This window comes from Copadichromis virginalis, linkage group LG17 (assembly GCF_057382275.1).
Source record: "Copadichromis virginalis isolate Kocher_CV1m ecotype Utaka linkage group LG17, C_Virginalis_male_GT1.1, whole genome shotgun sequence".
Taxonomy (NCBI): Eukaryota; Metazoa; Chordata; class Actinopteri; order Cichliformes; family Cichlidae; genus Copadichromis; species Copadichromis virginalis.
The window spans coordinates 7,735,610-7,758,021 of record NC_140634.1 but is presented as its reverse complement, the minus strand read 5'-3'; the positions used below and the strand labels follow the sequence as shown (position 1 = coordinate 7,758,021).

Genomic DNA, 22,412 nt, shown 5'->3' with positions numbered 1-22,412 from the left:
CCAACCTGTTAATTGTGTCTCAGTGTTGGTGAGATGAAACACATTTGGAGATCTTAAAGCTTCGCAAAGGGACTAGCAGAATTTTTATTCCCTGATATTAAACTAGCTTCTTGTTTCTGATACCTAACTGACTACTAAACCACAGCAAGTGCCCAATAACAGATTAACAGCTGTAACTGGGAGAGCTGGGTCTCTGTATTTTTGTGCATGTTAAAGTTTAAATGACGCAGATACTGCATACACAAGAAAAGAGTGTGTCAGATGTTTTTTAAGCCTCTAAATAATTTACATCCATCTATTTTTCTTCCGCTTATCTAATTCTGATTCGTTGGGGTGGATGGGCCGGAGCCTATCCCAGCTGCCACAGGGTGAGAGGATGGGGCCAATATAGCCTGAACTCTCTTAACCAAGCTTTCTTTAAGTGGTCATCGGGAATAGTTCTTCAGGCTTCTTGAAGAACATTACACAGCCTTTCTTTGGATATTGTTGCAGAATTTTTTCTCCCCATTTCTTAAAGACATGACTTTCAAATATTCTATCTAAAGAAAAACATGAAAGTATCACTGTGAATATCACGAGAGAGTCTGGTTCCTTAGATCTACAGGGTGGGCCATTTATATGGATACACCATAATAAAATGGGAATGGTTGGTGATATTAAAGTCCTGTTTGTGGCACATTAGTATATGTGAGGGGGCAAACTCCTCAAGATGGGTGGTGACCATGGTGGCCATTTAGAAGTCAGCCATCTTGGATACAACTTTTGTTTTTTCAATAGGAAGAGGGCCATGTGACACATCAAACTTATTGGTAATGTCACAAGAAAAACAATGGTGTGCTTGGTTTCAACGTAACTTTATTCTTTCATGAGTTATTTACAAGTTTCTGACCACTTATAAGATGTGTTCAATGTGCTGCCCATTGTGTTGGATTGTCAATGCAACCCTCTTCTCCCACTCTTCACACACTGATAGCAACACCGCAGGAGAAATGCCAGCACAGCCATTCAGTATCCGTAGTTTCAGGTGCTGCACATCTCGTATCTTCACACCATAGACATTGCCTTCAGGTGACCCCAAAGATAAAAGTCTAAGGGGGTCAGATCGGGAGACCTTGGGAGCCATTCAACAGGCCCACGACGACCAATCCACTTTCCAGGAAACTGTTCATCTAGGAATGCTCGGACCTGGCACCCATAATGTGGTGGTGCACCACATTATTTTCTTGCTGGAAAAACTCAGGGAACGTGCCAGCTTCAGTGCACAAAGAGGGAAACACATCATCATGTAGTAATTTCAAATATCCAGTGGCCTTGAGGTTTCCATTGATGAAGAATGGACCCACTATCGTTGTACCCCATATACCACACCATACATCACTTTTGTTGTTCCAACAGTCTTGGGGGGATCCATCCAATGTGGGTTAGTGTCAGACCAATAGCGGTGGTTTTGTTTGTTAACTTCACCATTCACATAAAAGTTTGCCTCATTACTAAACAAAATCTTCTGCATGAACTGAGGGTCCTGTTCCAATTTTTGTTTTGCCCATTCTGCAAATTCTGTGCGCCGATCTGGGTCATCCTCGTTGAGATGCTGCAGTAGCTGGAGTTTGTAAGGGTGCCATTTGTGTGTAGCTAATATCCGCCGAAGGGATGTTCGACTAATGCCACTCTCAAGTGACATGCGGCAAGTGCTACGCTGTGGGCTCTTGCTGAATGAAGCTAGGACAGCCACTGATGTTTCTTCATTAGTGACAGTTTTCTTGCGTTCACATTTTGGCAAATCCAACACTGAACCAGTTTCACGAAACTCAGCAAGCAGTTTGCTAACTGTAGCATGGGAGATGGGTGGTCCCGTAGGGTGTCTTGCATTGAAATCTGCTTCAGTGACCCGGTTACTGCGTTCACCAGATATCAACACAATTTCGATCTGCTCCTCACGTGTTAACCTCTTCGACATGTCAATGGCTGTGAACAAAGAGAAACTTGTAAATAACTCATGAAAGAATAAAGTTACGTTGAAACCAAGCATACCATTGTTTTTCTTGTGACATTACCAATAAGTTTGATGTGTCACATGGCCCCCTTCCTATTGAAAAAACAAAAGTTGTATCCAAGATGGCTGACTTCTAAATGGCCATCATGGTCACCACCCATATTGAGGAGTTTGCCCCCTCACATATACTAATGTGCCACCAACAGGACTTTAATATCACCAACCATTCCCATTTTATTATGGTGTATCAGAATCAGAAAGGGTTTTATTGCCAAATGTTGAGCAGGTTTACAACATTAGGAAATTGCTGCGGTGCTTCAGTGCAAACATACTGTCATAAATTACGCTTAAATAGACATGAAAATAAAAATAAGAATAAGAATTAAAAGTGCTAAGTAGATAGATATATACATGAGTGCAGGTGGTGATCAGTGCCAAACATGGAATGATGCAGTGATCACAGCGTAGGGTCATGTGTTAGTGGTGGGAACAGTCATACGCTTATTGTTCATGTGTCCAACAGCAGAGGGGAAGAAACTGTTCTTATGGCGAGAGGTTCTGGTGCGAATGGACCGGAGCCTCCTGCCTGAGGGGAGCAGGTCAAACAGACTGTGTCCAGGGTGAGAAGGGTCAGCTGAGATCCGAGCTGCATGCCCCAGTGTCCTGGAGGTGTACAGGTCCTGCAGAGATAGGAGTCTGCAGCCAATCACCTTCTCAGCAGAGCGCACAACACGCTGCAGTCTCTGTTTGTCCCTGATAGTAGCTCTAGCGTACCACACGGTGACGGAGGAGGTGAGGATGGACTCGATGATTGCAGTGGAGAATTGCATCATCGTCCGTGTTGGCAGGTTGAATTTCTTCAGCTCCCTCAGGAAGTACATCCTCTGCTGGGCTTTCTTAATGACGGAGGTGATGGTGGGCTCCCACTTCAGGTCCTGGGTGATGGTGGTACCCAGGAAGCGGAATGAGTCCACAGAGGTGATGGGGGTGTCAGTCAGGATGATGGGGGGGAGTGGGGCTGTGTGCTTCCTGAAGTCCAGAATAATCTCCACTGTCTTCTGGGCATTCAGCACCAGGTTGTTGTGGCTGCACCAGGACACCAGACGTTCAACCTCCCTCCTGTAGGCAGACTCATCCCCGTCCGAGATGAGTCCAATAACGGTGGTGTCATCTGCAAACTTGATTAGCTTGACAGACTGGTGGGTGGAGGTGCAGTAGTTGGTGTACAGGGAGAAGAGCAGAGGAGAAAGAACACAGCCCTGAGGGGAGCCGGTGCTGATGGTCCGGGAGTCCGAGACATTCTTTCCCAGCCTCACATGCTGCTTCCTGTTCATCTGGGAAAGCTTGCCTTGGAGATGGTCTGGAAGGATGGTGTTGAAGGCAGAGCTGAAGTCCACAAACAGGATCCTGGCGTAGGTTCCTGGGGAGTCCAGATGCTGCAGGATGAAGTGTAGGGCCATGTTGATGGCGTCATCTACAGACCTGTTGGCTCTGTATGCAAACTGCAGTGGGTCCAGGAGGGGGGCCGTGAGGGTCTTGAGATAGGAGAGAACCAGACGCTCAAATGACTTCATGACCACAGATGTCAGAGCCACGGGTCTGTAGTCATTTAATCCAGTGATCCTTGGTTTCTTGGGGACAGGGATTATGGTAGAGGACTTGAAGCAGGCAGGCACATGACATGCCTGCAGTGAGGAGTTGAAAATGCCAGAAAACACTGGGGCCAGCTCGTTTGCACAGTGTCTGAGGGTGGCAGGTGACACACCGTCTGGGCCGGGAGCTTTTCGAGCATTCAGACTCTTAAACTGCTTCCTCACACCTGCTTCATGAATATGAAGAGTTGTGGTGGGAGGAGGTGGTGTGAAATCCTCTTTTGTGTGGAGTGAGGAGGGGGGTGTTGTAGGTGAAGTGGTTGAAGGTGGTGATGGCTCTATGGAGGGGGGAGAGGTGGGGGAATGAGTGTCCAAAGTGTCTCTATTGTTGGGGCCGTTGGAGATGTGAAGGCTGCCTTATGGCTCGTCAAAACGGCAGTAAAAGGTGTTAAGGGTGTTGGCCAAGAGCAAGTCATCAGTGGAGTGGGGGGTTTTAGGCTTGTAGTTGGTGATATTCCTAAAACCTTTCCACACAGAGGCCGAGTCATTCTCTGAGATCTGCTGCTGCATCTTCTCAGAGTGCTGATGTTTAGCAATGTCCACTTCTTTAGTGAACCTGTACTTGGCCTCTCTGTAGCAGTCCCTGTCTCCGCTTCTGAACGCCTTTCTCTTTTCCAGCCACAGCTTTTTGAGTTTAGGAGTAAACCAGGGTTTGTCATTGTTATAACTCACCCTGGTGCGTGATGGCACAATGCTGTCCTCACAGAAGTGGATATAGGAGGTGACAGTGTCCGTAAACTCGTCCAAGCTGTTAGAAGCAGCCTTCATTGTGTCCCAGTCTGTAGACTCCAAACACGTGCGAAGCTCCTCCACAGCCTCGTTGCTCCACAGTTTTTTGGTCCTCACGACAGGTTTGGAGAGCTTCAGCCTCTGTCTGTACGCGGGGATTAGGTGGATCATGACGTGGTCAGAAAGTCCGAGTGAATATATATATATATATATATATATATATGGATATATATATCCATATATATGGATATCCATATATATGGCCCACCCTGTACTATAATATATATAAAACACCCAGCACGCCCATGCGGGCGGTTTATCCTTCAAGCTCGGGTCCTCTACCAGAGGCCTGGGAGCTTGAGGGTCCTGCGCAGTATCTTAGCTGTTCCCAGGACTGCGCTCTTCTGGACAGAGATCTCCGATGTTGTTCCCGGGATCTGCTGGAGCCACTCGCCTAGCTTGGGAGTCACCGCACCTAGTGCTCCGATTACCACGGGGACCACCGTTACCTTCACCCTCCACATCCTCTCGAGCTCTTCTCTGAGCCCTTGGTATTTCTCCAGCTTCTCGTGTTCCTTCTTCCTGATATTGCTGTCATTCGGAACCGCTACATCGATCACTACGGCCGTCTTCTTCTGTTTGTCTACCACCACTATGTCCGGTTGGTTAGCCACCACCATTTTGTCCGTCTGTATCTGGAAGTCCCACAGGATCTTAGCTCGGCCATTCTCCACCACCCTTGGGGGCATCTCCCGTTTTGACCTCGGGACTTCCAGGTTATACTCGGCACAGATGTTCCTGTACACTATGCCGGCCACTTGGTTATGGCGTTCCATGTATGCCTTGCCTGCTAGCATCTTGCACCCTGCTGTTATGTGCTGGATTGTCTCTGGGGCATCTTTACACAGCCTGCACCTGGGGTCTTGCCTGGTGTGATAGACCCCAGCCTCTATGGATCTTGTGCTCAGAGCTTGTTCTTGTGCTGCCATGATTAGTGCCTCTGTGCTGTCTTTCAGTCCAGCTTTGTCCAGCCACTGGTAGGATTTCTGGATATCAGCCACCTCCTCTATCTGCCGGTGGTACATACCGTGCAGGGGCCTGTCCTTCCATGATGGTTCCTCGTCTCCCTCCTCTTTCTTGGGTTTCTGCTGCCTGAGGTATTCACTGAGCACTCGGTCAGTTGGGGCCATCTTCCCAATGTATTCTTGGATGTTCGTTGTCTCATCCTGGACTGTGGTGCTGACACTCACCAGTCCCCGGCCCCCTTCCTTCCGCTTAGCGTACAGCCTCAGGGTGCTGGACTTGGGGTGAAACCCTCCATGCATGGTAAGGAGCTTTCTTGTCTTTATGTCAGTGGCTTCTATCTCCTCCTTTGGCCAGCCTATTACCCCAGCAGGGTACCTGATCACGGGCAGGGCGTACGTGTTGATGGCCCGGATCTTGTTCTTACCATTCAGCTGACTCCTCAGGACTTGCCTGACCCTCTGCAGGTACTTGGTGGTTGCAGCTTTTCTAGCGGCCTCTTCATGGTTCCCATTCGCCTGCGGGATCCCCAAGTACTTGTAACTGTCCTCTATGTCTGCAATGTTGCCTTCTGGTAGTTCAATCCCCTCAGTTCTGACTACCTTCCCTCTCTTTGTTACCATCCGACTACACTTCTCCAGTCCGAACGACATTCCAATGTCATTGCTGTATAGCCTGGTAGTGTGGATCAGTGAATCGATGTCTCGTTCACTCTTGGCATACAGCTTGATGTCATCCATGTACAGGAGGTGGCTGACAACTGCTCCATTCCGTAGTCGGTATCCGTAGCCAGTCTTGTTAATGATCTCACTGAGGGGGTTCAGGCCTATGCAGAACAGCAGTGGGGACAGAGCATCTCCTTGGTAGATCCCGCACTTGATGGTGACTTGTGCTATGGGCTTGGAGTTGGCCTCTAGTGTTGTACGCCACATCCCCATTGAGTTCCTGATGAAGGCTCTTAGGGTCCCATTGATCTTGTACAATTCTAGGCATTCCAGTATCCAGCTGTGGGGCATTGAGTCATAGGCCTTCTTGTAATCAATCCAGGCAGTGCACAGGTTGGTCAGTCTGGTCTTGCAGTCTCGGCTGATTGTTCTGTCTACCAGTAGCTGGTGTTTTGCGCCTCTGGTATTCTTGCCAATTCCTTTCTGTGTCCCGCTCATGTATTGACCCATGTGCCTGTTCATCTTGGCCGATATGATGCCTGACAGGAGCTTCCATGTAGTACTGAGGCAGGTTATTGGTCGAAACCCGTAGCCGGTTACCAAGATTACGTGAAGTACCCTCAGAAGGTCTGCTAGATGATGTTAATGCAGCACTACGGGCAATACCTACAACCACGATTACCGACACTAACAAGCTGATCTACAATATGGCAGCAGTGATCAGTGAGATGCTTGGCTACAAGTTGAACAGCGACAAGGGGCAGTACCCTCCATGGAGAAGGAGGCTAGAGGGCAAGATCAAAGTAGCACGGAGGGAGGTTAGCCAACTAACGGAGTTGCAGAAAGGTGCGACAAATAAGGTGCCTAAGAAATACAGCAAGCTGTCCATACCTGAGGCCTTGGAAACTGCCAAGCAAAGACTCACAGCCTTGGCCAGCCGCTTGAGGAGGTACACCAGAGAGATAGAAGGCAGGAGAATAAACCAGCTGTTCTCCACAGAACCAGCAAAGGTGTACTCTCAGTGGCAAGGGAACAATAAGAGAACAGCACCACCAAGGCTGGAGACGGAGCAATACTGGAAGAGCATATGGGAGAAGGATGCAACCCATAACGGCAATGCTCAGTGGCTAGAGGATCTGAGGGCAGACCACAGCGACCTCCCTGAACAGGGTCCAGTAACCATCACAGTGGCAGATATCCAAGAAAGGGTCTCCAGTATGAAGAGTTGGACAGCACCAGGGCCCGACATGGTTCACGCCTACTGGCTGAAGAAGCTGACTGCACTCCACGAGCGTCTGGCAGCACAAATGAACCAGCTGCTAGTTAACGAGAGACACCCGGAATGGCTAACTGAAGGCCGGACGGTCCTGATCCCCAAGGACCCCAAGAAGGGACCGGTCCCCTCCAACTACCGACCAATAACCGACCAATATATATATATATATGAGAGAGAGAAATGAGGGATGGTTTAAGGTTGTTGCACAGTAGTGTATTTCCAATTATTTTGTGGAGTTGCAGGTTATCATACCCTTGTAGATTACCTCATCTACTGTATAGCATTTCACTACAAAGCACACTACGATTTCTCCTACTGTGCACTCAGTCTAACCAAGTTACTGCTACACTGCAGCAGTACTATCATGTTTTTCATACTCACCTGACAAGCCTTAACTGTTTTAACATTATAAGTGAAACATACAATTTCGCTGCAAAGAAAAATGTGTGATTCTATCTATCAGAATCAGGCAGCCATACTTTCTAGGTCTCAAAGAAATGCATGAATCTGAGGTTTCCCTTATAATACTCAACATGTAATATAGTTAATGCTTTTGACAGTTGAACTTGTTAGCTTTGCTATTTTCATATGATTCTGGGGCATTAAACTTAGCTACTCTTAGCTTGCCAAATTTTACTAGCACCATTTGTCATTTCAGGCAAAAAACAACAGCGGTTGCTAGCTAAAATTGAGAAGCTAAAGGTAAATCATGTGCTAGTTGTTCAAGCTATCAGCCACCATTATTATTGTTAAACAGATGCATTGCTTGAATGGAAAGGCACCAAGAGCTATGAAGAGATGGGGGTGGAGAACTCAGTTCAAATAACTATTAACTTTAATGTCTGAGGGTGGAATAACCATTACTTTTCTATAGGCAGTCAACGGAGTCTCCAACAAGAGCCCTTACCCCGCCCAACAACTGTCAATCAACATTACAACCAATCAGGCTGGTAAGTTGGGAGAGCAATGACTCTTTGCGTGTGTGTGTGTGTGTGTGTAAGCATCTGTGTGTGTGCTAGCATACCCCGGGGCACTGTGGATTATGTGAGGGAGGGATGGCCGGAGAGATAAAGGAAATTGAGCTACAGCCTTTTAATTCATAAAACATGTTATGTGCTTGTCATCGCTCTGCCTGTTCTCGCTCTCCTTCCCCTTTCTCTCTCTTTCTTTCCTGCTCATCCACAGCTTTCATCGCTTTTCCTCCCCCTCCCTCAATTCTGCTTTTCTCAGCTTTCTCCCCCCTTTCCCTGCTTTCCTCACCCTAGGTCTCCCTCAGTATAATTCTTAGAGGCCATAAAGTGAGTGAGTTATTACTCCATCAATACTTTATGGAGACAGACACAAGTGATATTTCCACTGCTACCCAAATTTAGATTTAAAAGCCGCTTTGCTATGGAAAAACACATCATTTACCTCATCTACAGCACCCCTGGCTCATTCCTAATCGAAACATGATCCATTGTCACCCTGCCGTTTTCTGAGCGCATTTGTTATGCGAGGCTGTCGGATGCGAGGCTCTCTTATCTCTGAAATCTTTTAGGACTCAACAAAAACTGATTTATTTTTCAGGTTGACTGCACTGGGGGAGATTTTTAAATTATGCAATAGCTTTTGAGTGTATTTCATTGGACTTTAGGATGTAAAATTCAACACTGTGTGTGTGTGTGTGTGTGGGGGGGGGGGGCTCAATTGTGGCTATGTGAGGAAAAAAAAGACTGTGGGGTTTTCAGGTGACAGATCGCTCATGCTGTCAAATTATTTCTCCAGCAGAAGTATACACCTCTTGAGGCATCATAGCATTTACTGTGCGTTATAGCTGCTGTATGAAATTATGGTGACTCAGCTGTGTAAGATGCATACAGTCTATTTAGGATATAATGGCTTTCAGCAGAATCCCCATAAAACCAAGAAGACAAATTCTCTTGAGGTTTTTTGTCCTTTAAAACACTAATTTAATTAAATTTAAAACAGTGTAGTACATCTCCAGATGCTGTGTGATATTAGTCTTCTTCTCGCTTCATATTTCCACTTGAGACTATCAAAGCACAAAAGTGATGAAAGCCATCACATAAAACGATCCAGAAGCTGAACCATGAAATACATTACAGCCAACAGCTTCTCGTTCCCAAAATTATGGGTTAAAAATGCATCGCAGACATAGCTCTTGTTTCCCCATCAGTGACAAGTGCAGTAATTTGTTTTCATGAGCTTGGAAGAGGAAACATTTTTCTCCTTTGAGTGCAAATAATCTTTGGCAATATGTCATTAAACTCTGTATTTCCATATTTATGGTGTTTAAACATGCTAGCAAGTCTTTTAACTGCCTAATTGATTGTGTATTCTTGTGTGCGTATGTATGTGTGTGCGCTTTTTATCAGCTCCCTCAGCAGTTCCCATAATGCACCAAGTGAGCTCAACAAGTCGCAGTTTCTCGTTGTCATGGCCACCGCCCGAACAGCCCAATGGAATTATCCTCGACTACGAGATACGATACTATGACAAGGTAGGGTGGGATGATAAATGTCTGTGTTTGTCTCTGTGTCTGTGCTTTTTGGTGCTATAGTCGCTGGCAGTAACTCATTAGTCAATAAAGCAGGCAAATCAATATCAACTTCATCAGAGTCATCCATTATCAGGACTGTTACTAAAGACCAGCAGGATTCTCACTTCTGCACAAACACCTCAGCCATTAAGAACTTGAATAAAAGTAACACCAACCATTTTGGTAAAACTACACGTATAGTTCTGTGCAAAAAGTTATGAGCCACCACTGCGTACTTTATATTTTGCTTCCAAGAAACCCAAAAGTTCTTGTAATTTTTAAAAATGGTCCTCAGATGCTTTCTTTTTTCTCTGAACACTGTTTTTTCACTCATTTTTAGTCCAGTCCTTATACCTGACCATTTTTAGAGAAATGAATAGCACAAGCACCCAATTAACTTGTGGGGATAGGTTAATTGGATAATCCAAATTGCCACTAGGTGTGAATGTGCGAGTGAATGTGAGTGTGAATGGTTGTCTGTCCCTATGTGTTAGCCCTGCGACAGACTGGCGACCTGCCCAGGGTGTACCCTGCCTCTCGCCCTATGACAGCTGGGATAGGCTCCAGCGCCCCCCGCGACCCTGAAAAGGATAAGCGGAAGCGAATGGATGGATGGATGGATGAATAGCACCTAATTAAAGGCATTAACCAGTGTTGTGTCTACACATAACAGACAACTTATCAAAAAAACATTTTTAATTTTATCTTTAGGCACTGTGTTACCAGCAACCTGTCACAAAACAGACACTTTGATAGGCATACAATAATATTTTTGTACTAACAAGGTGATTGTCAAAGAGATATTAGCTAAAAACTTGGCATGTGACAACACGGTGTGTAGTGTGTCGTTGAAACATTTGAGGAAACTGGACAAACAGAGGACAGAAGGAGTGTCAGATCTTAAAAACTGTCTGCAGTGAAAAATGTCTGAATGCTATGTCCTTAAGAAACAGGAAAAAGTCCGACAAAGATCTAATCAGAGAAATGCATCTTCCTCTTCAGCTGATCCATTAGCAGTTCACTGAAGCTTCATCAGAAATGGTCTCGGTGGAAGAGTGGCTTTCAATTAGCCAAAAAAATGATGAAGCCAGGAGTCCGCTGTTCTAGTTGCTCTAGTGACCCTTGAACCCCCTCTAGCCATCGATCTGGTGGGTAACAGACGTCTCCGAAAAGGTCGGAGCACTTTTACAAATATGCGATATGTGATGTCTTGATAAACCAAGCAGATATTTGAAGTTTACACAGCTACATTAAAATATGTTAAAAGTTTATTTTGTGACCCAGAAAGAGTAATAAGAGTAATAATAAAACTAAGTAGCTGCAGCCATTGTTGGAAACTGGAATTGGCTGGGCCGCGCTATGAATTCTGGGATATGGTGGGCCACGAAGGATACACCCGACCCATCCTTCAAATCTTAGGAAAAGGAGGACGCATTTGTCGGCCGCATTCGGAGGAGTCTACGAATTGGGACAGCCTTCATTGTGTCACTGTGGCGTAATTGGTCTAAAAATGCAGCCTCGGGAGGATGCAGCCTACGTTTTGGGACACAGCTAAGGTGGAGCCTCTCATGGTTTGGGGCTGTATTTCACAAAGTGTTGTTGGGGATTTTCAAGATTGATGGAATTATGAACACTGAAAAGTCCTGTCAGATTTTTGATCCATCATGCAGTACCATCTGGAAACCATCTGATTGGCAAGTGTAGCCCAGTGGCAAACAGATGGAATTAGAGACTGTTTATTGTAATTATTATTAAAGGTGTTTTATTTTGTTCAGTTAAAAGCACTCATGATTGGAGAGAGACTCTAAAGAAAAAAATCCAAATTATTTTGTATGGAATTGCATTATTTGTGTTATTTATTTATTTATTTTGTTTCTCAAAGGTTATTTTTTGACCTGGATACAAATGCAGTCCAACCAATGGGATTGTTTGTCCCGCCTTGTTTTTCATGTTTGGTTGCGCTGCTAAGGCTGCTTAGACCGCACGCGCCATAGCAGTACCTGTGGGGAAAACGTGGTAGCTGTTGAAACAGCGAAGCTGTTGGTGTCTGCTTGATTAGCCGCCAGATTTGGATAGCCGAAGCTAGTTTTATGAATACGAAGTGCTTTGCACTAGTGATGGGCAGATGAAGCCCCATGAAGCACTGAAGCTTTTCATCCAATTGGTTCACCCCAACGCGAAGCTTCATGAAGCTTCATTTGCTCTAGCAGGACACCTACTGGACGTAAAAATAATAGCTGGCATGAATTTGAAGAGTGTGGCATTTTGCACACAGCCTGTAAATGTCAACAACAAAAGGAGTGTGTAAAACATGTATATTGTAGTGATGGCAGTATACTGTGTATATTTATAGTGGCAGTATGGGAAATGATTATTTGGAAATGCTTGAAATGGAAATGATCATTTACTGTGAGGTGAGGTGTGGTTGGGGTGTGGACAGTGGTTGTGCTTTTGTAACGTTGAGGTATGGACAGCTACACACTGAGGCTTTGAGCCTCAGTCCTGCCTGTTCACATTTTATTCTGTAAAAACTAAATTTTCACTGCTTTTATGACCTTTTTAGTGGGGAGAACATAGCTGGGATTTAATGATTTAACAAATCTTTTGAATCCTTTGTCCTCCACAATGCTAAATGGCTGGGAGTCCTCAATCACCATGCTGACCAGGTCTTCATCTATTTGAGATTGTTCTCCTGAGGAAAGACAATAAAGATAAAGCACAAATATAAATATCACATACGTAACTTATAACAGTTGTATAATATTGTTATATCATTTAGTAACATTACTGCATCCTATATTATCATTGCATTTGATGGCTCACCTGGTCTTGCTCCACGATCGGTGTCCCCCTTATTCTCATGCAAAGCTCTGTAGTGCCTAAGCATGGATGAGGTGTTGTTGTTATATCCCAGCTCCCTGGCACATAGCAAACACTTCACCTTGTACAAAAGTCAAGACAGCTCAACATAAATTGTATTGCACCATCAGTATCATCAAAATACATCTTCTGTAGAAATTTACATACCTTGTTGGGAGGAATAAGATCAAAATGTTCCCACACAGGGGAGGACATCCTCCTCTTCTTAGCTGGCTCCATTCTCTCCTGACTCTCCTCACTCTCATAAACCTCCATACGGTCTCCAAACTCTCACTAACCGCAACTCTCCATCAAACACCCACATTTTTGAATGAAGTCTGAGGGGTTTATATCGCTGTCATATCTCGCGGCAAAGTTCGAACCACTTCATGAACCAGTCACGTGGTACAGCCGGGCAGCGAGGCTTCGGACGTCATCATTTTCAGCTCCTCCCATAAATGAAGCAAGCCTCGATACGCGCTTCGCGGAAACGCCCCCTCCATTACTCGACACACGCTCCGAAGCCTCGATACAGAACGTCCCATCACTACTTTGCACTGGTGAGTAACGAAACTGTTATAGCCGCTGATCGGCATCCTGAAATGTTAATGTTGTTCGCTTCAAAAAACAAACGCTAATGGTGACGGTACTATGCAAGTAGCTAGCGAGTGTGCTAAATGCTCACTCCCGTTGTTAAGCGTTAGTTGAGAACTTATTAGCTGTTGTTAGGTTAAGGAAAAAACAGTATGTCTATCTGTATTGAAATGTTTTATTGTGTTACTTTTATTCATCACTGTTGTTACTTGACCGTGAGCAGAGTATATTGAGTTTGCTGCTTTTAATGAGCAGTGTGAATTGCTTTAATGATTGGTGATAGCTACATTGCCATGTAATGAAAACGTTTAGAATTTGATTAGTTGTACAACATTAGAAATTGAAACACATTTTGTTCATGATTTATACTTTAAACAGAAGTGTTAGTTAAGTGTGAACCATGTTCATTTGAAGTAATTCTGACCTCACTCTTAGGTCAGGTTTTTTGAGTTGGAGAAAGGAGCCGAGACTCCTCGGAGAACATCGGATTACAGACTTTGTGGAAATCCGCAGAAGAGGAATAATTTTCCATTGCAATGGATGGCGAGCCACAGCCCATTTGGAATTGAATCTTGAAGTCTGGTTGCCTGAACTGTGGTAGGACAAAACAGTGCAAACCATACATCGATCGTGGACTGAACTCACACCAATAACTCACCAGATCACCAAACAGGCCTGATCTGGATCCTATTGACACTTTAAAAGACCCGGGTCTAACATTCTTTTCTTTTTTATTTTGGGTATCTGTGCGCGCACACACAATTTTGGTTGTTATTGTAAAGGCAATACAGTGCACAAATTTCAAATACAGTTGAACTATTGCTTCATCATTTGCAGTTGTGTTTTCATTGTGGTTACCCATCCTCTGGGCTCCTGTCGTTCCTGAAATCTTCTGATTTGCCCATTGTTTATATATTTTGTTACATACTGGTTACACAAGAGCTGAATTTTTCAGCATGAAAATGATCGCAAACACACTACTAGTGCAGTAGAAACCCAGATAGAAAACAAAAAGGCACATAATGGATTGGCCTCCCTAACATCATTAAAGCAATGTGGGATCATCCCAGAAGAGAGTAGAACAAAAGGCAGTCCTTCAAGAAGCTTAGGGAACTATTCCTGAAGGCTGCTTAAAGAAATGATAAGAAAGCTTGCCCAAAACAGTCTGTGTTGAAGACTAATGGCGATCATATGAAATGACTTGACTTTCAAGCTGGTTACATTTATATAAACTCTGATTTTGTCTTAAATACTGTATTTCTATGGATGTTTCTGCATGTTTCAATAAATCCCTACACCGATTTCACATTTTCCTAGCAAAATATAGACTCACGCACAGCACTGCACTTTCTGCTTTTTTACTAGGGGCTCTTAATGGTTTCACATATGTTACAGTGTCCGCTGTCACTAATAGTGTTCTATTGTTTGCTGGGTGTGAGATCATTTCCTAGATTTATCTTGCTCACCGTGGTGATGTAGAGTTCAAGTTCCCATCTTCATCAACAATAAAGCATTAATTATAAACACACATCAGGAGCTCACAGAAGTGTTGTTGCTAGGTAGATATTGTATGTGCTACCTTATGTTTCCAGATTTAGTCCCTTGGAAAACACAAAAAACAGCAAACAAAAAACATGTTACTGAAAGAAATTAGATGTGTTTAATATTAATAAGGAGGAGAGGCTGATAGCAATTTTAAAATATTCACCAAAAAAAGAATAGTTAGGTACTACATCTATCCAGGAGTTTAAGAAAATAAGGGGGTAGGATAACTCCAGGCAGCGGATGGAAGAGAACCAGTTTTTAAAATTTAATAATTGAAATTTTTTCATCTATCAAAGAGAAGCTTCAAAAGTGTATTGGGTATGGCGATAATTTATACAGGCATGATGTTATGTTTTTAATACTTGACAGAAGATTACGGGCTGTCTGGTAGTTTCATAGACTCCTTGAGAACATCCATCCAACAGCAGCAGACACCATGACAAATGTTTCTGAACGTGTCTGTTCTCCATCATATCGTTCAAGAAACTCAGTACTCAGTACTGCCGTTTTTGTAATACCGTTGTTATTAAATATTTCTTGTCATTTAGTATGAAAACTGCAGCTTGATAAAAATCATCATCACTGGGTTTGGTGGCTGATCAACATGGCAATTATTTCAGGACAGCTGAAGGCAGAAACCTGTCAGCATATTTCTACAATTTATAGCTCTTATAAATGATGTATTTTTGTCTCCCACTCGTGCTGAATGCCTATTCATGTATCATCTTTTATGCAATATTATTTCCTAATAAGTCAGGATTGATCTTAGAGCTACAATGCATATTTAATGGGGCCTGCAGCCATACTGACAGGGTTTTACAGTGATGTAGAGCCTTTCTTTTTTCAACCACACATAAATTGTTGATCGTATTTGTGCAGGAAGGATGAGTGTCCATTCATTAACAACTGGCTTTAAAAAGCTGTTTTCAGACAATGAGGACCGCCTCCCTCCAACTCAGCGTTTCACTGAATCGAACACGAACAAAGGGAGTAGTTTGGGCTGCTGCAGCTTTGTTATCGGTAACATGCAATATAAGATCAAATTAGGATTTGTGAAGATGAAAATTAAATCAACCATTAGGCTAATCAGGAGCAGTAAGAGCTCATGCTGATCTTGGGAGTCTCAAGCAGCTAATTCTTTAGTCTTTACTGAAAACTTTAGAAGACAAATGGACAGTAATTTAGACAAATTTCCCCAAAACCTTTCCAGCTAATCCGATCCTAGCTGAAATATTAAATATTTAGGTAGCCACACAAGACGGCGATATCTTTTGTTGCTGTTTTACAGGAAAATATTCATTGGCAGTCATGTATACAGCTCCGATGCATTTATTCAATTTACTGCTTATGTTGTTTTGTCTGTTCCAAAGTCTGCGAGGCGGGATATCATAGTGTTTGTAGACTGCAGCCGCTAATATTTCTCTATTGTTTGCTGAGTAAGATGGTGTCCTAGATTCATCTCCTCAGCATTCTCTGTTGCTGTGGGCTTCAGGTCTCTCCGTGGACCTCAGTACATGCCCGAAGTCAGCACAGAGCACTGATATTACATAGTTACCTTTATCTTAAAAGGGCAAAGCCTTTCACCCCAGAGAGATGGAGTCTGCCACAGAAAAGAGAACAAGAAGCATCCGTTCTTCCAGGCCAGAGTGTTGAGGATTTCTGTTCCAGGCAGGCAAGGTTGAAGGAAAATGATCGATATTCAAAATGATCCTTTGTAGCTTTCTTTTACTCCTATTGTTCCTGTTTCGCAAAGGCCAGAAATGTGCTCCGAGAGAAGAACCACTTGTGTCCATTAGCTGAACTCTTTGGAAGTTTTCTTTATTCTTCCCTACCCTGACCCGCTGAGTTATACTGAGAATAAAAGGAAACTCTCAGTCTCAGTACTTGATCTCCTGCACAAGAGGGATGCCCACATTCTCCATCTATCATTTCTTTAGGCCAGGTCAAGTTAGTCCAGACATTCTTCTCCTTAGCAGCGTCTCCTAGCACATCCTGAGGGATCCAGAGGCATTCCAGTACCACATCAGATATACATAAAATCCTTTCACAAAGTCCGAGTCTACCCTAGGGTCTCCTACATGATGCATATGCCCTGAAAATCTCCAAAGGGAGGCACCCTGAAGTCAGCCTTATGAAATGCCTGAACCACTTTAGCTTTTTAGAAATAAAGGAGCACCAGCTCTATTCTGTTCTCCCTCAGGATTGATTGAACTATTTCTAAAGTTTAAGCTCAGCCACCCTATAGAAGAAATTATTTTTAGTTGGTTATAACTGTATTTTTTTCTGGAATAAAGTTTATTATTGTGAGTAATTTTTCAGATAAAAGCAACCAGAAACCTGCTTCTCCTTTTAGGAATATGAAGGTTGTTGTGGTGGAGGGGTTATTAATCCAAAGGAGGTGAACAAAACAAGGTCATTGCTGCCACCTGTAACAAAACCTTGGAGGGGAACCTCCACAACCAAAGTAGTGCTTTAGCATAGGGCTTGGCTGTAGAGTCCAGAAGAGCAGGAGACTCACCAGTGCCTATCTCACCACTGTAGAGACATGCCCTGGAGTTGGATTCATTTTTAGGATTTGACCTTGGCATGCTAATCATGTGAACTTCCATGTTCTCTATATATACTGCTTCACAAAAAGGAAAACCTTTTGAAAACCCCCAAAACAGGAATGGTTTTAAAGGTGGAGGCCACTGACATTTTTTCTCTCCCCGTCTTTTCTGACAATTTTTTGCACTAGTTCAGTTAGGGTCAGTCACCGGTGGCATGAGGTGACACCTGGACCCCACAGAGGTTCCAAAGGTAGTTCAATTCCTCTAGGATGGGACATGAATACATGGCATCACCAAGAGATTTGCTCTGTCGCTCAACACAGTCTCAAGAGCATGGAGGAGATTCCAGGACACCGACAGCTACTCCAGGAGAAATGGACAGGACTGTAATAGATTCTTAACCCATCAGTAGGACCGATATCTGCTCCTTTGTGCAAGGAGAAACAGGATGAGCACTGCCAGAGCTACAAAATAAACCTCCAGCAGGACACTGGTGTGAATGTCTCTGACCAAATATCAGAAACAAACTACATGAGGCTAGCCTGATGTCCTCTCGTGGGCTCTGTGCTCACTGCCCGACACTGTGGCATTTGCCAGAACACCAGAATATGCCTTTGACAGATAAGAGCCGGTTTACCCTGAGCACATGTGACAGACGTGAAGGGGTCTGGAGAACAAATGAAGAATGTTCGCTCAGCACGACAGGTTTGGCGGTGGGTCAGTGATGGTGGGGTGAGGCATATCCACAGAGGGGCGCAGAGACCTCTACAGGATTGGCAACAATACACTGGCACACTGTGAAATCCACTGTCAGACACTACACTGGTGCAGTGGGTCCTGGTTTCCTCCTGTTGCACAATAATGCCTGACCTCATGTGGCAAAAGTTTGCAGACAGTTTGTGGAAGATAAAGGAGTTCATACTGACCGGCTCCCATGCTCGCCTGACCTAAATCCAATAGGACGCGTCTGGGACGTTATGTTTCAGTTCATCAGACACTGCAAGGTTGCACCACAGACTGTCCAGGAGCTCAGTGATGTCCTGGTCCAGATCTAGGAGGAGATGCCCCAGGACACCATCTGTGGTCTCAGTAGGAGCATGCCCCGATGTTGTCAGGCATGCACATAAGCACATTGAGAACATACAAACCATTGAGTGCCATGTTGAGTGGCTGGGGTGAATTTTCAGTAAAATGGGCTGGTCTGCCACATACTTTTCTTCACTTGGATTTACAAGGTGTCTTTGAATTAGGCCCTCTGTATGTTTGTAATTTTCATTTCCATCAAACAATGTAACATCCCTTCATTCCTAACACATTACCCGATCAGTATAGATATGCAGGCAGCATGATTTTCCCCCCCCATTGAGATCAGATCTATATTCTGATTTGTTTCTTTCATTTTTTCGAGCAGCGTAGATGCTTCTAGCTTTGTGATCAGATTTCCATTCTGTGGATGCACTCCAGATATGAAGCAGTTTCTTGTGCAGACAGAATATTATTTACCCTTCTGGAGTCAGTGTTTTGCAAAAGAGATCACAATATGAATGTCTTGCTGCAGCGTTGATAACAGTGTTACTCCAGCTTTTGTAATGTAGAATAGTGGAAGATCATTTAATCTTGTTAACCGATTCACTCAAAAGCAGAAACACTAAACCACCAATTTATCCCCTCAGTGGGTGTTTTTCAAAGCTCCTACCAGTCTTCTGTGAGGCTGTCTTACTGAAGCAATCAAGCCTTCAGCTGCCTGTAGTGGACAAGGTCCTAATTTGTATGAACAAAAGACTTCATAGTCTAGCTTGAATAGCGAATGTCAGACCAGAGGCACCAATGTGAGCCTCTGATTCAGTGGTAAAACATGCAGGTTCTGATTGCTTTCCTATCAAAGAAGTTGCTCTAGGAAAGAAAATTGTGAAGAGAAAGGAAAATTGCGACAGCATATCTTGTCTTTGTAATTCCGCAAATAGGAAGCAATGCATTTCGAGACTCCGAGTTAAATTACTCCCATATCTATCACCCAAAGGTAAATATAAGAATGTCCTCATCTTTTTTTGAAGCAGAGCCAACAGCTGCAAAAACAGACAGACTTTTGCTGCAGACAGATTAAAAACAAAGAGTGAAGCACCTACAAGGGATTGTGTAACATACACCAAACAGAGCGCGTGCCTCCTCAGCCACGGATCACATTTCATTCCCCACCATCCTTCAGTCCTTCGCACAAGATCTGAAGAAAATTGTTTTTGGCATTTTTTGGAATACCACTGCTTCTCCCTGTGCTCATTTTTTTCTTTTTAATACACACTGTCAGCGAGTTGGTACTTCCATAACTCATTGAAACTCTCAACTGTGAGCGCAAGTACAAACTTTAAATGCCCAGTACTCTTGTCAGCTGTTTTTGTTATCTATTCTCTTTGATGAAAACACTCATGCGCAGCCCTAAAGTCCGTGGCTTCAGAGAACTTGCTCAGAGATTCCAATTTTCCAGGGCTGTCAACTTCGCAGGGCTGCACAAAAACAACTGAAAACGTGTGTTTGAATCTTTCCTTTTTATTTTTATGGATACTGCTGCTGCTTTTTAAGTCTTAATGTGGCACTAATGCAACCATTTGTCATTACATAATTAAAAATCAGTACCTATTACTTCAAGGTTTGCTTTCCAACATATGTGGAGTTAATGCTTTTTATAAATTGCACTTAATTGTATTGTTAGTTTTGAATTAATTTGTGTAATAATTTGTGATGCCTTATTAACAGTTTTAAAGACAGGTATTTTTCAGCAGCATGTACCTTTATTTTTATCTTTTCTAGCTGGTTAACTGTTAGCATTAGCTCTCACCCTGTTTCTACATTGTCTTCTGTCACACCAACCCTCTGCATGTTCTCCTTCACTACACCTGTGAATCTTCTGTGTGTTCATCCTCTTGCAGCTCCATCTTCAACATCCTTTTCCCAGTACATCCACTATCCCTCCTCCATTTCTAATGTTGTCCCTCCTGCTCACTCCCAATTAAAATCTCAACATCTTCAACTCTGCCACCTCCTGCTCCACCACTCGCCTTTTTATCAGTGCCACTATCTCTAAGCCATACACCATAGCAGGTCTCACTACTGTCTCTTAAACCTCACTAATTCTTATACAAAACTTTCATTTAGACTCCTGCTGATTCAGTGTCTCTTGTCTATAATGGGCATTAGACGACACTCGCTGATTTTTCCTTTAGGAATAAAGGAGAGATTCCGTAAGCTCGGTGAGGGTGACTCATCTCCGATAAACGAAAACCATTTATATCATTTTCATTTCATCTGTCGTTCAAATGTAAAATGTTTCATGTTTCTCCAGGGTAGGACTGGCTGTATTTCAAACATTATCCGGAAGCACAGAACCGGATAATAGTTGTTTCAAGTGGGATTCATGGTACTGCGTCTGTAGTCTGTTTGCGTAGGTGTTTGGCTACTCAGAGTACAGGATTATGCTATGCAGTCTACGTGGGCTTGCTTACATACAGCAAGAAAATAACCAACAGTATGTAGATGTTGCTGATGCTATGCATAGGTTGAATGCTGGATTCAAACGCTGGCCTGAACAGTAAAGGGGGCCCACAAAGTCATGAAAAGATCGATAAAGCACAGACAAAGACTGTAGTAAACAAATGTGTTAGAACTTCAAGAACAGTCTACAGCAATGTTCTCTCTAATTTTTCATGTGTCTGAGCGAACACACAAACTCCCTGAGCGGCCCCCTTAGACCACTGTGTGCAACAGCAGATGTGTGGTCACGCCAGCATCAAATCCATCCAAGTTACATGGTTTATTAAAATGACCAAACTACAGCATTTACATTTATGTTAGACTTCTTTTAATTAAGTGCTTTAGCCCACTTACAATGAAAATTAAAAAAAATCTTGTTCATGACCTGTGTAGTATGTTAACACTATTGGAAGTAAAAATAACTTGAACTCCAATAAAGCTCTGACTTGTATTATGAGTCTGTGGTCTGGGAGAGAGTCCTGTAACTCTGTCTGCAAAATACAGCATATAATGATCAATGTTGGGCAATTAATTATATAGTTACTTCTTCAAAAAAGTTACTGAGTTATGCAAACAACAAAGTTGTTTTTAAATAAACATTTCAAACTATTTACAGAACAATCAGCTGTTCTGCATCAAATTTGATGCCACACAAATTATTTGTGCCACTCCAAAAAATAATTTCTGTCCACTATGAGATAAAGGAGAGCAACAGCCTGATACCTGCAGGCTTGACAGCAGGAGATGTATCACTGCTGTAACAGCTGTAACATTCACACAAGATTTGCGCTAAACGTCGCAAATCTCTCATCTCAAAACACCGCTGTCACTCCTAAAACTTCCCCCCTTCCTAAACAACTAAATGCCATGTTGCCATATCATTTTTTTGATTGGTCGACATGGTACTTTTTCCGACGAACAGGAAAGGGTGGGGGGTTTTTTGGTTTTGGTTTTGCTCACAGGTGGAGAGTGCTTTCGAGCGTTTTCCTTATAAAACGCAGTTTTTACCGTTTCTTCCCGCAGTAAATATAAACAACAATAGTATTCAGGAAAAACAAACATTGCATATATTTTTATCATAACTCTGGTTTTACGTGGCCGATCAACGCAATTTAAAAACTGGTATAAAGTCCACACTTTTTCCGTCAACTTCCGTCTGTCCTGCTCACATCTCCAGTGGTTGTACATGTTGCCATTAACTCCACATCAGCCACGCCGCTTTGCTAGCTAAAACACCGGTGTCAGCACATAAGGACGCTGTCATAGCCTGTCAATGATGTTGATTAACTGCGTATATACGAATGTGAATCGCATCATTGGCTGGACTATGGGATAAGGTGGCATCGTTCTAATGTCGACTGCTTAGGTGAATAGGTTGAATGCAGGGGTTTTTCAACTTGGGGATCAATACACTCTACAGACCTGTTGCTCAGCATATTTTTGACACTGCCTCCTGTTGT

At 43.5% G+C, this 22,412-nt stretch overlaps 2 protein-coding genes across 3 annotated transcripts in view; one reads left to right on the top strand and one right to left on the bottom strand.

Moving 5' to 3' along the window:
* LOC146688927 (ephrin type-B receptor 1-like) overlaps positions 1-22,412 on the top strand; it is a 136,665-nt gene that overhangs the window by 69,068 nt on the left and 45,185 nt on the right. For both annotated transcript variants that reach the window (XM_085436117.1, XM_085436116.1), the window contains exons 8-9: positions 8,213-8,288; positions 9,717-9,841. In XM_085436117.1, coding sequence (XP_085292243.1) covers positions 8,213-8,288; positions 9,717-9,841 — 201 coding nt within the window. The remainder of the gene's footprint in view (positions 1-8,212; positions 8,289-9,716; positions 9,842-22,412) is intronic.
* Positions 12,384-13,291, bottom strand: LOC146688928 (uncharacterized). Its single transcript, XM_085436119.1, has 3 exons — positions 12,908-13,291; positions 12,704-12,821; positions 12,384-12,572 (listed from the first exon to the last, which is right to left on the bottom strand). Exons 1-3 carry the CDS (start codon positions 13,013-13,015, stop codon positions 12,412-12,414), a joined length of 387 nt encoding a protein of 128 aa, XP_085292245.1. The 5' UTR covers positions 13,016-13,291; the 3' UTR covers positions 12,384-12,411.